General features: G+C 42.7%; 2 protein-coding genes across 19 annotated transcripts in view; one reads left to right on the plus strand and one right to left on the minus strand.

Moving 5' to 3' along the window:
- Positions 1 to 6,419, minus strand: part of LOC107271391 (guanine nucleotide-binding protein G(I)/G(S)/G(T) subunit beta-1) — a 13,131-nt gene extending 6,712 nt beyond the window's left edge. For 3 of the 8 annotated variants that reach the window (XR_003060832.1, XM_025088592.1, XM_025088586.1), the window contains exon 1: positions 5,617 to 6,419. The gene's annotated coding sequence lies outside the window, so the exon portion shown is untranslated. Of the gene's footprint in view, positions 1 to 150; positions 1,013 to 1,691; positions 1,712 to 2,167; positions 2,243 to 5,616 lie in introns of those variants that run through there. The other 5 variants (XM_015747346.2, XM_015747342.2, XM_025088591.1 and 2 more) reach the window with 4 other exon arrangements.
- A 1,812-nt stretch (positions 6,420 to 8,231) lies between these two features.
- The window catches only part of LOC107271311 (potassium voltage-gated channel subfamily H member 6), a 44,651-nt gene continuing 37,247 nt past the window's right edge, over positions 8,232 to 15,635 (plus strand). For 2 of the 11 annotated variants that reach the window (XM_025088595.1, XM_025088598.1), the window contains exons 1-2: positions 8,234 to 11,040; positions 14,946 to 15,176. In XM_025088595.1, the coding sequence (XP_024944363.1) occupies positions 10,965 to 11,040; positions 14,946 to 15,176 (307 nt within the window). In that variant the 5' untranslated portion in view covers positions 8,234 to 10,964. Of the gene's footprint in view, positions 11,041 to 14,945; positions 15,177 to 15,635 lie in introns of all 11 variants that reach the window. The other 9 variants (XM_025088596.1, XM_025088599.1, XM_025088597.1 and 6 more) reach the window with 6 other exon arrangements.

Consider the following 15,635-nt stretch of genomic DNA (forward strand, 5'->3'; position numbering starts at 1 on the left):
CTCTCTCTCTCTCTCTCTCTCTCTCTCTCTCTCACGCTCTCTTCAGAGATAATACAACGAGCAAGAGAGTCGAGACTGGCCGAACGACGAATTAACCGGCACCGTCGACACCGCACTCATGGCTCCAGGTTAAATCAGGGCTGTACGTACTGCTATTTATTTCCGAGTATCGACGACAACGAAACACTGGCACACGACGAATAAGAAAAAAAAAAGAATTCTAGCTACAGACGCATTTCACGTATCGTTTACGAAAAAAAAACCGTCCTCGACCACCCTCTACCGTTATCCTCGACCCAGGAAAATAGTCCACGCAGAAGGTGGTGCACTCGCAAAACGGCAGATCCAGTGGTTCGTGGCTGGCACGACGAATCGATGCGAGGTGGCTCGTCTGCTCGTAGCTCCCTCCAAGCCCCCACTCCTTTATACCTGAACTCTACCTCCCTCTATATATTCGACCATTTCTCACGTATTATCCATTTCTCTAGTTCTCCCTGGGGCTGGCACAGTCTTATTCAGGGTGGCGCACCCTGGTACACACAGACGCGCACACACTATCTCACTGTCTTTTGCTCGACGACCTTCTACACCACTGCTTTCCTGTCCCTTCTCGATTTTCACCTCTCTCTCTCTCTCTCTCTCTCTCTCTCTCTCAGTCGGTCAGTCAGTCACTCAGTCAGCAGGACACCTTCGGATTTTGTGTTACACTCGAGGAAGCGTGACGAACGGCAGAGCTACAGGATTACGGGGTTATAGGTAATAAGCTCTCTAACCAGAATCAGGGGAACACGAGCTCCGGATAACTTAACGAAGAAATATTCGTTTTGGCCAATATCACAATGTACTTGTAGTATGAGCGCGAGAGAGAGGGACTAAAAATGCGCGATATGACGGGTCTCGATTTCACGATGAAAAAAAAACTGATTATCAGCGGTGACGACGGCGGCGGTAGCGTCGGCGTCCCTCGTCACTCTACACAGAGGAGACTCTAGAGTCTAGACCACACCCAGAGAGGAGTCGAGTCGAGTGAACGTTGCCGAGGGTATCCAAGGGGTTGTGGGACGTGAGGAAAGCAATATCGGACTATAGAGAGAGAGAGAAAGGAGAGGTAGAGATGCGAAGGATGATTCGACGCCGGCGCCGCGACGCTCAGGACTCCCTATGGCCGGCACCGAGAGACGCCATTGTCAAACCGTTTGACAGGTTGCTGCCTGTCTTAAGTTATAACCAAGCACTATCTATTTCAATGCTACCGTCCCTTACGTCTGTATACAATATATTTTTTAAATTTTATTTCTTCGTCTCTTCCACGCGGCTACCGTATTTAATTCGCAGACGCATATAAACAGTTATAATACTACAGAACGCGTCTCTGTCCGATGCAGGGTCTCTACCCGTTGCCTGGCACGCTGTTTATCCTACTGTTACTATGTAGATCGGTTTTGGTGGCCACCTTAAGCCGGCAGCAGCAAGGAACGCGATATCGCCCGAGAATATATTATTCTAGAGCGAAATATTAGATTCGAGTTCTACGTCTGCCATGCAGCCACGAGGAATACGCACGGTAGGAAAATGGGTCCGGTGTGCCGGAATATAGACAGACTCGTAGGACGTGGTGCGCGACGCCCTACGAATCCCGAGCAACAGTTGAGCCACCGGGTCAACGGCCATTAACCGGTCTATATATTCACCTCTTTACAACCGTGGCTCCGGATGCCGTGGAGATTTAAAGCTTCGACGAGGTTACCGCCACGACTGGAGAAGCCCTTCCTGTCTATCGTTTCCCGCGGAAGTTAACGATCACCTTTGCGTAGAAAAAAAAAATTTTCCAAGCGAATTTGCACTCTTTTCTTTCTTTCTTGTTCTTCGTTCACTCTTGAAACGTCAATTTCAGACGGCAAATACTACTACGATGGATTATGCTAGGAATATCCAGGTCCTGCGTAAACCAGGTGTTACGTTTGGAGGTTAGGGTTGACAGCTGCCGATTCCTGGTTAAAAATAGCGGATCCAACTTGCGTTTTAAATAAATTACTCGGAGCTGTTTCGTGTAAGAAAGGTCAGGTAAGGTAATAGGATATGATAAAGAGAATATGAGAAAGAGTTATCGTCCGCGGAGTGATCTACTGCTACCTATCCTATAGTTAAATGACAGGTCAAACCTAACCTCAGATTTTCCAGTCGTTTACTGCATCGTGGCCGAGTTAGAAAGACGGTCCTCGGGTCACCGAAACATGAGGCAAGCGCGAGGTATACGAGTGTGCGGCTTTTGGACGGGGAAGGAGGATGGCAGGTGAATGACGTCAGCAGGCTCGATGTGACGTCAGTAGGCAAACCTGAATGCAACGCGACGACGCCGGGCGCCCCGACGCCCGTGCGGTTCGCCTTTGTACCATTTCGTGTTTCTTTTTTCTTATAAATAAAACATCGATGCTTCTACTTGCTTCTCTTTATCATGATTCGGCAGTCGTTTACTTTTTATTCTTTTTCTTGTCCTCAGTCAATTCCCTCTCGTTCATTTTGGTCTTTTCTTCGCTGTCAAAACGCATCCATGTTGAGCTCAAATTTGTACAGTCGTACGTAAATGTTATTTTACCAAAAAATGTATCCTTCAATATCCTAGGTACCTATGTACTTTTGGAAAGTACACTTTTTCGAAGTATCGAAATACCAAGAATTTTTAATTTCACAATTTTGAATCCATGAAAAATCCATTGACGTAGAACTACAAACATATAGAGTAATAGGCCCCTCGTGTCCGACGCCATTGGTATAACTAGAGAGCTGGAGAGATGAGTAAAGAGGGATCTGGATAGAGAGAGAGAGAGAGAGAGAGAGTGTGTGTGTGCGTGTGTATTACCCGATTCAAATACGTTGACCCTTTCCTCGCGGTTAACTGGTGCGCCCTACTAACCGTACTGCGAAAGTGTGTGTGTGCGTGTGTATTACCCGATAGTAATAGGCCCCTCGTGTCCGACGCCATTGGTATAACTAGAGAGCTGGAGAGATGAGTAAAGAGGGATCTGGATAGAGAGAGAGAGAGAGAGAGAGAGTGTGTGTGTGCGTGTGTATTACCCGATTCAAATACGTTGACCCTTTCCTCGCGGTTAACTGGTGCGCCCTACTAACCGTACTGCGAAAACGTCGCCATTATAACAGCCTGGTGTTTCCTGTCTATATTCTTCCAAGAAAGGTGACAGCTGCCATTGGGCATATTCTTTCTCCTTTTTACGCTCTTCTATTTATCCTCCACGTCAAAATTGCCAGTAATACCAACAAAGGTGATTCCCCGTGTTTCTGAACGTTGATTAAATTATGAGAGCTTCCGAAGTATGACATTGGGTCAGACAGATGTACCACGTTACCCCGATCTATGATAAGGCCCAAAGTCATGTTACAAGCGAATACGTCAATTCACGAGTCAGATGCACTTAATTGACACTGGTAACGAGTAGCGTTTGTCTTCGAGAGCTGGCGAAGCCTTTTGTATTCCATAGCAATTAAAGACAATTACGTCAGCTGCTGGATAAATTGACCAGGCCCAGACCAAAGGCAGTGACCACATTTATGTACCTAGAAATATTTATTGAAATTACGTACGTGGCATCATATCTATTTCCAAGCAATGTACGTGCTCTGTTTTTATTTTTTTCAGTGAATAATTTCCACAAGCAAATTGAGTACTCGTTATTATTATCTTTCCATTCCCCCCGAATGGCCGTTTGTTCATTACTGAGTAACTTTTTCAATACAAATTCTGGAAGCGACACGACAGTCAGTTTTTCCGGATGAGTCAGTTCTGGAAACATTCCTAAATATATTTGCTTTCTTTTTTTTTTCTTTCGCCCCTTGCAGTAGCTGTAGTTACTGTTTCTGCATTACGATCTCCAGCAGAAGGAAAAGATAGAATCTAAGTGACGTAAATAGCATTTTTGTTAGAAACAAAAACAAGGTAGACGTTATAACCAGGTTCACCAAGGCTCGTGTACAAATTTTCTTTTATAAAACGGAGTTTAGATTTTTTGTATCTGTCGTACAAGTTCAGTGCAATGGGAAAGAGCTCAAAAAATGAGGCTGACTCGGTAAGAATGTTTTTTAAGCAACAATAAGAGATATATCTTATTGCGATAACGATATACAATAACAATGTGATTTACAATGGATTCGTAATGTGTAAAAGTGGATTTGAAGAATTTAGGTTTGATTTAAAATTCTAAGTCACATGTGAAAAGACTGCAAGTGAACCAATTAGAGGTTTCTCCTTATCTCGTATTAGAGCAACGTCAACTGTTAGTACAGCATATAAAGGAGTTGAACAAATAAATGAGAAAAACAAAAGAAATAGCAAGCACCGACAATAGCAGAAAGAGAATTATCAGTAAAGGCGGTACTTCCCGTGGAATATTTTCATAGTAGCAAACGAGTTAGAATTAACCGCACAGTTTGCAGCTTATTTTTTTTTAAATAGATGTATATACAAACTCATGTACATACGTACGCATTATTGCACACATGTGCACAGCTACATGCGCAAATACACAGGGACGTAAAAAGAAAAGGGGGAACCTCGCCCGAAATGGCCGAATGGCGCGCGAAAGCGAATCTGTAAATTCGGAAACTCGAGTTTGCGCACACACGTATAGATATAAATCAAGTATAGCCATAGGCGTCTTACGTATTATTCGATTAGGACATTTTCGACAAGAAACAAGAATGACGTGAATGATGTATCCGGTCAACGGTACAGTAACTGGTTTTACATTCGTGTATTAAAAATGAAAATGAATCAAAGTTTGTCCGGCATTTATACATATTTGTGCACATATATATATATTGCGAAATTGTTTATACTCTTGGAATGATTATAAAAGTGATTATCCTGGAAATGATGCCGGCTACTCCGTGAGTCAGAGTAAGCGCCGTCATCAGTGACCAAAGGGAGTCCGGCGTTCGCATTCTTACGCACTTCGGGTTATATACGCACTGCCTAGCATACTGGCTGGTTTTTGCAGTGGCTTTAGATGTTCTATAAGCATGGCAGAAGCAGACCTCAAGAATCCGACAGGAAACCAGTGTGGAATTAACGTCACGACGCAGACAGCGTAAATTTCATGAGAGAGTATATGCCACGTGAAGCTAGAAGGCATAGAGAGGAAGAGAAAGAGAAGAAGGATGTAATATTTTAAGAAAGAAAAAGGGAAAATTGAAGGTGGATCAGCAACAGGAAAAGAGGCAGCAAATGCCGGCTACTCGTCGAGGCTCGGCTGCTACGGCGGCTACCGTATAATTTTGACAGAGGCCTATGCCGCCGCCGCCACGGCCGCCATATTTGCCTGACTGTTCTCTAATGTTTCGGTTTTCGCGAAGACAGACTAGTAGATATATTCATTATGCTCTTAAGCTTAGATTCTCTTTTTATCTAATATCGCAGTATTCTCGAGCACTTGTGAGCTTCACGTTTAATCACCACGTACACACACAGGCGTAACATGATGCTGAGTTTGACTCTCTGCGGTGTACGTTTATTACGGACGGTCCTAATTATTACTTAAAAGAGGAAGACAGATACGGTAATAATGAGAAAAAAAGAAAGTAATGCATTCACTCTTGACGTACCTGTTGTGTATATTCAAAAATACTAGGTCGTGACTTCTAGAAATTCACGTTGCTCGAGTCTCGCGCTCCTTCTTCACTGGTCTGAATTTCTTGGCGTTTGTACCTCGTCAATACTATTAATTCGTCAGTTCAGCCGGTCTGCTCTTGGTCTCTGTATTTCCTTCTTCTTTTATGTCTTCTTTATCGTTACTCACGTATTCCCACGTTAAACTGTCGATTAGCACGACCGATAATGGACGATCAATATCGCTTAACGGTCGGTTTAAATTCGAATCTAATTTTTCGGATTCTTTTATTATACTCCTTTCTGTCTCACTCTCACTCTCTCCTTCACTCTCTCTCTCTCTTTCTCTCTCTCTCTCTCTCCCTCTCTATCGTTATTCTTTTTTTTCTTTCTCTTTGGTCTCTTCTCGCCTTTAACTAACTCGACTGACTGTCGCAGTGTATTCTCCGCCACCTATGAGAATATCTTCTCCTCCCTAGTAGCGGACAGCCTGTTTCCCGACTTATTCACATCGAGTCCCGCACTTTTTTATTTCCCCAGACACACAGGAACGCGAACGACGATATTTCGATCCACTCGCACAACCTACCGATGCTCTAATGTTCGCGTTTGACAAATGTTACGTGACGCGTAACAGATCAACGCGAATTTACACCGATACTCGTTTCCTTTTTACTTTGGACTTAACGTCGAATGGCTGAACACGGCACTCTCGATCAACCGATTGTTTTCATGGAGGCTCGGACTGCTCGCAAGCGGAGCTTCTCGGCGATCACGGATGGCGGGCGGCAGGGTGGGGCTCCCTGTCTAGAGCCCCGTGAACCCCGTACCCGTCATACGAAGAGACACGAACTTTCACGACGATGCACGAGAGCGACAGCGCCCCAATCGACCGCTAAATTCAAAGTGGGTTTAGGAAAGATGAATGATGCCGAAAGATATCTGAAAGAATTCTTATTGATTTTTTGCAATAATAATGCTCTTCAGATTATTGTTAATTGTTATTTTGAGATAGAGATACGTGAAAACTGTGTTAACACGTTTCAAAGGGACTTAATTTCACTTTTAATGATTTGTTAGGTAGTTATTAAAGGACTTGTATTGGCATTTTTTTTTAAATTGTTTTACACATTAATAGTTATGTAGGGGTTGGTGTATTTTGATAAAATTGGGGATGCTTTGAAAGTATTGATGTAGCTGAATGGTTACCTGAACTGTTGTACAGCCGTTGGTAAATTCTGTATCCGATACACGAGTGGTACATATGACTCAAATGATATCACCAACTTTTTTACTCCTAATAATGCCCTATAACAAGAAAATATAAGTTTAGGAATATATATTCGATGTATCAAAACTTTCCCCGAAATATGTTGTTGGTAAACTAGTAAAATTTTTGCTACGCGAAAGGCAGTATATTTTGAAATCTTTGAAATTCCGAATGTGCGATCAATATTGTGGAATTCTTTAGAATATTACTAGTTAATTTTACTGTTTACTAATCTGTATTCTTTTCACCGGTTAAGCAATATAGATTTTATAAAATGACAAGAAATATTCAAGCTGCCAACAGGTGTTATCGATCATACCATTTGAGGTACGTAGTTCCGAAATTCGCCGCTTAAGGGGGCAGCACATCCTGGAAATAACATGGGATGTCATCTCAAACAAAACTATACAAGCTTTTGGAACACAAGAAGGTCATGTAGCTCACTCAGTATGTACGATACCGGCAACATTTTCTACATAGACTAATAGAACGTTTCAAAGTGAAAATACAACGAGTGGTTCTGTGATTTTTATGTTAAATTAATATTCTAAAACCTTTCTTTCAACACGTGCAGTGACATCACATCTGTAGATCATACGTTTTTGGCGCTACACGAACATGAGGTAAGTAAAATTCAGTAATTATTGCATATAATGACTGGTCACGCACATCAGACATTCTCAGTTATTAATATACTTTAAATTATATCATAATTGTTTTCCTGAAAGGATAAATACATGACAATCAGCAACCGGATTTTCTTATCTTTTGCATTGAAAAATAGTAGCATACATAAACGTCAGAAGGCGCTGCCAGTTCGCCTTCTGAGTTCCATTCTACCCCGTCAGATGATCCAAGAATTTATGTGTACGCCAGAGAAAACCGCAATGCGCATACCCAAAGGAGAGAAAACATCCTTTCTAATTGTCTACATAGATTTGTGCGATACAGCAGACCCTAAAAGTCCATTGTACCCTAACGGCAGACAAGAGAGCACCATTAAACCAAAGCGAAGCAAAATTTTCAAATTAACCTGGTAAAAAACATCATCTCCTGCTACCTCTATCACCAGATTCGTCCTTCTCATCCGTACTACTTCCAACGTCGATATTTAAAAATAAAAATTCTCGGAATGAGAAAAAACAAAATCAAATAGAAAGTTCCCTTCGAGGTACCAGAAAATGAGGCTACAACAATACACAGTATCCTTTATCAAAGCATATGCCCAATAGAGTTTACTCCTAATAACACGTAACGTTGACCGCGCGTCCTAAGGAGCCTAATAGTGGACGCATGCGTCGCAACGCCCCACGTCGTCTCATCGTAATATCCAACGGGTCGTCGGGACTCCTCGTATTTTCAGTTCAACCCCGACCGAACGGCAAGTCGGCAAATACGCAAATCGGCCCGGAACTCCGCAGTGCACGGTCAGGTTAATTTTGTTTCATTCTCAGTCACGTCAACGTCGGAATGTCAGGAACTTGATGGGACCGTACAGCCCGAGGATAAGAATGTGATAACGTGAAAGAAGAAACGCAAAGACCTAGAAAAGACAGTGACAGGACAGAAGATAAAGAGAGAACGAATTAAATGAAGGATTTGAAACAGTGTAAGAGTGAGACAGATATAGTGAAAAAATCGAAGTAGCCTCCACTAGTAAAATGAGTTCTGTGCTGTTTCATAAAAACTACAAAGGATAGAAAACAGTGACGTAGGACTGATAAGGGTGTGCCGTTAACGCAAAATACGTACTATCTCTAAGCGATGAAGTGTCTTTAACAAAGAGAGGACCAACGCCGCCACGAGAAGCTAAAGGATACAGGACGAAAATCTATAAATACACATAAATCTCAGGAAATAGATCGACGCCGTTTCCGCAAGTCCCCATGCATTTACGTAACAAAGCCAATAAGACAAATTGTATGATTCTTTTTTTGTATTGACAGCGGACAGTGTTCTTCTCGTTGATTAACGAAATTACAATCAGTATATCCAGTGAGCCAGTGTTTTTTCCTATCATCAATTTCGAACTTCAGGAACAGTGCAGTACGTTTTTGTCATAAATCTCACTTATAACATATAATATCGCCAACAAGGAGTATCGTCAAAGATAAGAGTGCGATCGTACAAAATCGACCTAGAAAATGTTGTTTTGTGTTTAAACAACTGGACGCCCAGCCGTTAAGAGAAAATATGCACATGGAATCTAGCGGGACGTCAGATGAATAAGTTAACGAAGCGTCTCATCAAAGAGAGACGTCGGCTTGTAAATGTGTCTCTGTGAATCTTTTAATACGCAAGATCCTCCTCTGTTGGACTAATAATATCGCTTAGCAAAGTTATGTTTACAGCGATAACAGCGACTCCTACGTGTCGTTCCATGATCGTCGTCAGACGATCGGTTATAAATTCGACTGCAACACCACGTGCCTTCGTCAGGATCGGCAGGACGTTCCTGACTCCTCGTAGACGACAAGGTGGGATCATCTCGACGTTTACTAGGCCCAACGTCAACGTTCTCCTTCATTGCATACCTGGCGAACGTCATTACTATACAGGGTAAAATAAAAAATACCCTGTTACTACTGTAACGGTCGAAGATGCTCCGGTCCATCTTGGTGGGAGTCTGCGAGGGTGTTAAGGGCATAACCTACCACTGGCTCTCACGGTCTGGTCATTCACGACTGCCAGGACCTCCTGGTGAATATCAGCTGCTGGAACGGACTTTGGTATTAAACGATAAAGCCCTACGGTCAGCACCGTGATCCTGAGAGATACAAGAGGAATAGTGATAAGAGAAGAGAATAAGGAGCTGGTGAAAGAAGAAGAAAAAGTGAAGAGAGATAAATTATTTAATGAAGCGTGATTGGCGAACGGTCGATCATTCTATTGGAGTATATTTTGACACTCGGTACGATAAATGTTGTCTGATCATTTTTTAAATTCTTTTTTCTCAATATCAAAACTCTCCATGTCATTCGTATCTGTGGGTTATCGCGTGAGATACGGTCTTTTAACTATATTGACGCGAGAAAACTTTCATCCACGAAGAATGCAGTTCGCCAAGGCACATTTTTCATAAACTGGCCAAGGGGACCATTCACGGTGTTCTAAACTCTGTGAAATCGGGTCGATGTACGTTCGGTGTGGTTTCTATGCTGTTGTGTAGTGATACTGTGAGCGCTGGAGAGACAGAGAGGAGAGTAAGATTGATAAGAGAGAATGCTAATATCGTGTTTATAATTTTTATCAAATTTACGTACTCGTAATAATCTCACGTTATATTTATTCTTGTCTTTCGTCTGATTGCTCTGCTACGAAGAGAGCTGAACAAAAAAGTCGATTCCTTTTTTTATTCTCTCCTCTCTTCATTCGTGGCTTTCAATTTGATCCACGAGACCGTTCATATCTACACGTTTTCTATACCGAGAATAGATAAGGGCCAAGCCTAGAAAAGCGATTTCAATTCTTTAGCACGTGGTGTTCGGGGTTGGGATGTAAATAAAGATTAATCCAGTCGAGCGGCCATTTTGAATGTGCGACGAACTTTTTTAATATTGCAACGATACTGCGGAACGCTTCAATTTATATATATACAACGCTAAGCATTGATCACACTTCACTTTGAATTTCGTGGTTTGTCGTCGGACGTTCTTAGGAGTAACGAACAAAAAATCGAAAATTCTTTTTTCCCATTTTCAACATTCTTTATTCATCCAATTCGGTTACATAATCTCACGCGAAACGGTCACGTCCGATCGGCAACGAATTTTTACTTAATTCACCTTTCACACGCGTTCACATACACGCACCTAAATACGTATTCACACACGGCCTACGAATCGCCTAGTTGCTCTACACGCAATATTATGCTCAATAAAAGTGCTGTGCTTTGGCCTCCCATTTAATTATATACACGGTGACGGGAGTGTGTGGTGAAGTGTCAAAAAAAAAAGCAAGAATAAAAAAACCGTGAAAGAAAAAGTGTGAAAGTAACAACAACAAAAAGTCACGTGTTACAGCTGTACATATACATAAGTGAAAAATTCCCCAGGACACTGGGGAATTTTTGAAATGCCTGTTAGACGGGGTCACGTGGCACCCAGGACAACGATCATCGAAACGATCATCAGAAAATTTGACACGCACGGTAAAGTATTATAATTTTGACTTTCATTTTATTTTTTTTTTTTTTACAAAATTATCCAAACCATATTTCACCCTCTAATCATCGATAAGAAAAGGTCGAGTCGCTTCGTCCTTTCTCGACCTACCATTTTCAAAAAAAATTTTAAACGGTCCAAGGTAGCCGAATAAGGAATGTGGAGCATCAGGCATTCAGCCAAGGCTCCATTTTCAATATTATTTAAAGAAACCCGAGTTCTGGTCCAGTCGCGTTACAAGGGATGCATATAGGGCTGTGCACGAAGACACAGATAGCGCCTATGTTCGGGGGTTGGTATAGTTAAATGTAGAAAGATAGGCCGTTTCTTTCCTGACAATAGGACAATGCACGTCACGAGCAATATCATTCTAAAAATGCCCCGAGTCCTCCACCCGCCAGGGGATGAATATCGTACTGGTAGATAGTAGGGGTTGGATTGATTGCAAAAAAAAACGAAGACGAAGTAAAACCCGTACGAAGTGATATAGCCACCCTTAATTCCACCCTTACCCCATATCCACCCCTAAATTCAGTCCACTCTAAAATCCGTTTTCCACTTGCACCCCTCTCCAGTATTGTCAGAACTTACCCAGTGACGTCATCCCTTCCGTTGCGGTACACCCCCTCCTACCTCTGCACTCCCACCACCCCCTTTCGACGATTAGCCCTCACCCATTTCCTACCCTCAAAAAGCGCATCCCCCAGATGCACCGCATAAAGGATCTCTCGAAATATATGCATGCACCCTTGCAATGAGTATAGATTTTGCATACGCGACTTCCACTAAGGGATGAAAAAATTCAATTGTTACCCCAGCGAGTGGATCTCGAAAGTCCAAATGAGAAAAAAAAATGAAGCAGACTTCCAAAAGCTTAGCCAAATGATGCACAGATTTTTTTATCTTACCACACATGTGGACGCAATACATGTCACACGTGTATCCAGTAACATTCAATATCGTCCCCTCTGTGTCTACCAGGAAATACCTGTGTACGAAATAGAGTATCTTGTCCACAAATTCTGGCTGCCGCCAATGTCGGTCCTTGTCTAACGCGTGTAATTGCCAATAAGACCCTCTCTCTCGCACTCATAGGCGGTATAGGAAATTCCAAAAATCCCAAGGTACCTACCTTCTCTATGTCGATCCGCGTGGTCATTATGATATTCATAGTATCTCAAAGGACTAACGCTATTAGTGTTTTACCCTAAAGGGTACAAAGTTATACAACCCCAAAATAAATAACGCTAATAGCATAAATTTCAATGTAAACTATTCCCCCCGCAACCCTCATCCCATCGAACCTCTAATAGGCATTAACACGATAGAATCTTGTGAAACCATACTGGTCTGTCAATTTATTATATAATAAAAAAATAGGTATGCCGTACACGACACGACGTGGCTTTTACGTTGGCGTCGCCCTGTGTCAGTCCTTGGCTTCTAATCTGACGTTTCTAAGCGTCGACCAGCTATTCGAGCATTCCGTTTCCTTGAGCTCTAATCAATTCCGACGCTGGCGCGTCAATTGTCTGTAACCTACGTGCAGGCCTATTTTTTTTTGGAATTTATGTGTTTTTTTTATCGCCATGTCATTAAGCCTTGAAATCCATGCCGATGACTTTGACCGCGTTACGGAAGCGACCCGTCAGTTTTTAAGCGTCAAAGCAAAGCGACGCCTGGCGTCGGCATATTCATTGACCAACATCACGATTATCCGTCATTCATGTGGTAATTATTATTATATTATTTTATTTTGGTCGCAATTTAAAAAAAATTTTTTTTTATGTACAACGTAATATTTTTTTAAATTAGTTTTTAATGACGATTACATTACTGTGCGTGGATATAGGGATTTTTATTGATTTATGATGTATCTATATATATCGGAATTCTTTGTAATTTGCACACAAAACGGTATTCGCATGCACGCGTGCATTAGATGGACGGTCGGAGGGGAGAGGGACAGAGGAAGGGGTAAACCAATGCCCGAGTTCGAGCTGTGATAAATTTACGCGAAACTCTGGACGCCTGCCAGTCGGATATTTAAAATTCTCGGCCCGGTTTTTAAAAGGCATGCGGTAGGAACGCTGCGGCCTTGGGATTCGATATTATCGGATAATTGCGAATTCTTATCGGCAGTGAATTTCGTTGGACTAAAGTGTGGGTGAAATTGATGAAATTGTAGCGATAAAAAAAAATGATTTTTCGAAAAAGTTTATTTCCCGCTACGTTGTTACGACCTCGGGACGCTCTCGTAAAGATCTTATTTATTTTGACTCGTGCGTAAACGACGTCGGGATGCCAATCGTTAACGATGCTTATTACGTTTTCGTTTGAAAATGAAATTCGACTGTTTTTTTTTTATTTTTCTTAAAGACCGTCTATGTCAATTTTTTCTTTGCGTCTCATTGATTTTTTTCAAAATGAACGGAAGGGTGGAAAAATAACGGCAGTTAAAATTTGTGTATCCAGATTGGACATGGTTATTTTTATAATTTTCGTGATTTAAAAAATTTGTTTCCATTCAATCGTTAAATTTTTGCTAATCCGTTGTCATTTTTCGACAATTATCATTATTGTTTAGTTTTTATTTCTCGCAGAAAAAAGCACCCTTGTCAATTATACTGTTTTGACGTCTCTGACGTTAGTCCGTTGCTTTTGAAGGAGCCTGTAGGTACGCATTATTTCTTTTGGCAGATGACAAGCAAGACAGACGAGTACCGTATGCACATTTATTTTCCCACGGATTCATTTGTTTTTCGCTCTCTATGCGCCTTCGCGATTCTTTGTAGTTTGCACACAAAACGATATTGTTGTTGTACCACGTATTCCGTAATACGTTTCTGTTCCAACAATTCCGCTGTCTAATAAAGGAGTCACGGTCCCAGAAGTCAATCTATTTCTATGCGCCGAGGAAGAGAAAATAAAAAAATAATAGATAAATAAAAAAAAAGGTTTATCGATACATTTCATACGAGTGATACGAAAATAAACGTAACACGTGTTCCTACTTTACCGACTGGCACGCGCATTGGCCTAGAACTTCGTGGTCCCGGCATAATCCTAATCACCCTAAATAAGCGCTTAGATGATTTCCAAGCTAGAATAGCTGCGGTCTTATTTTGTTTTCACCCTCTTTCTCTATTTTCACCTATCTCTCTCTCTCCCTCTCGCATATTATAAATCCTACCGTAAAGCCGAGTGACATCGTTGGCAAAGGGCCCACAGATACGTGTGCCGAGACCCAACGTTCCTGGAGTGCGAAGTGAACGCGAAGCGTCGCGACGCGAAACCTATTTCTAGCCTGCGCGCGACGTCCGGGACGAATTCTCGAAAGCATTATAAGGGTCCTCGAGTATGCCGGGTGGGTGGAGAAATTTTTGAGTCTAGCCCACGGAGAGTACCAGGCGCGACATTTGCTTCCGCTTTGAGGCCAAGTAATGGCCATACGAGAGGGTCTGCTTTGATCGGCTTTCATGAGGGCGACAGAATTACAACGATCAGAGCCCGTGTCCATGTAAACGATAAAATTACGTCAATCGGTATTAAAAGGAGTAAAAGGATGGGTGTAAAAGAAAAAATTAATATCCATCTGCTCTTCAAATTCCACATTACTCTCGTCCCATCCTTCTTTGAACTCGTTCACGTCGCTCTCATGGGGATGCTTAATAAAGCCCTGGCGCGTCTTGGGAATGCCATAATCCACGTGAGGAATCTGAGAGAGCCTCGAGACTCCCTGGTATGCGGACTTTGATAATCACCTGGGTCTTATCTGCTTCCCGTCTTCCTTCCGCTAGAGAATAAATTTTATACGGTTAAAAAAAGATCATCCCCTATCAAATGGTACTCGCAGCATCCAATGACTCATCCGATGATCTCTCGTCCCCAGATCGAAGCTTCTTGGTAGCCAACGCTCAGCAAGGACTATGCCACATAATATATTGCTCGGACGGGTTTTGCCGTCTGACCGGATTCTCCAGAGCGGAAGTGATGCAGAGGCCGGCAGTCTGCGAGTTCCTTCACGGACCCATGACCTCGCCCCATGCGATAGCGGCCCTGCGCGACGCCCTCAGCGCAGGCGTCGAGAAGCACTTCGAGATCCTGTATTACAGGAAGGATGGTGAGTGTGTATAATTTTTAACCCTTGAAAACAAATAATAATGCACCCCCCCCCCCCTTAATCATCCCCAGGGTCAGTCTTACCGTACGTGAACAGGAACTGCAATACTCGCTGGATATGCCCAGTACCGTAATACCAACTGTACCCCAGGCTAAGCGAGGCTGGTGAAAATTGAATTTCTCAAGAATGGGGTAGTAAGCGAAGGGTTGCGTTATTTCGGCCGTTTCTACCGTAGTGTCTGACCTTAGGCGTCGTAAGATCAATAGTCACCACTGTATAATTTATCGCAGTCATAGCCGGTGGGGCCCCTCGATTCTGCTGGCTCAACCTCGTTGGGACGACCTCGCTGTTGTGCACGACCCTTAACAGCCAACCCCCTCGTCTCCTATCGTGCACTGCAGCTCCGTGCTTCGTTTGAGGTCGTCTATGTCGTGACGGACGGACGGACGGGGGGGGGGG

Source organism: Cephus cinctus, unplaced genomic scaffold (assembly GCF_000341935.2).
Source record: "Cephus cinctus unplaced genomic scaffold, Ccin1 Ccin1_scaffold0935, whole genome shotgun sequence".
Classification (NCBI taxonomy): domain Eukaryota; kingdom Metazoa; phylum Arthropoda; class Insecta; order Hymenoptera; family Cephidae; genus Cephus; species Cephus cinctus.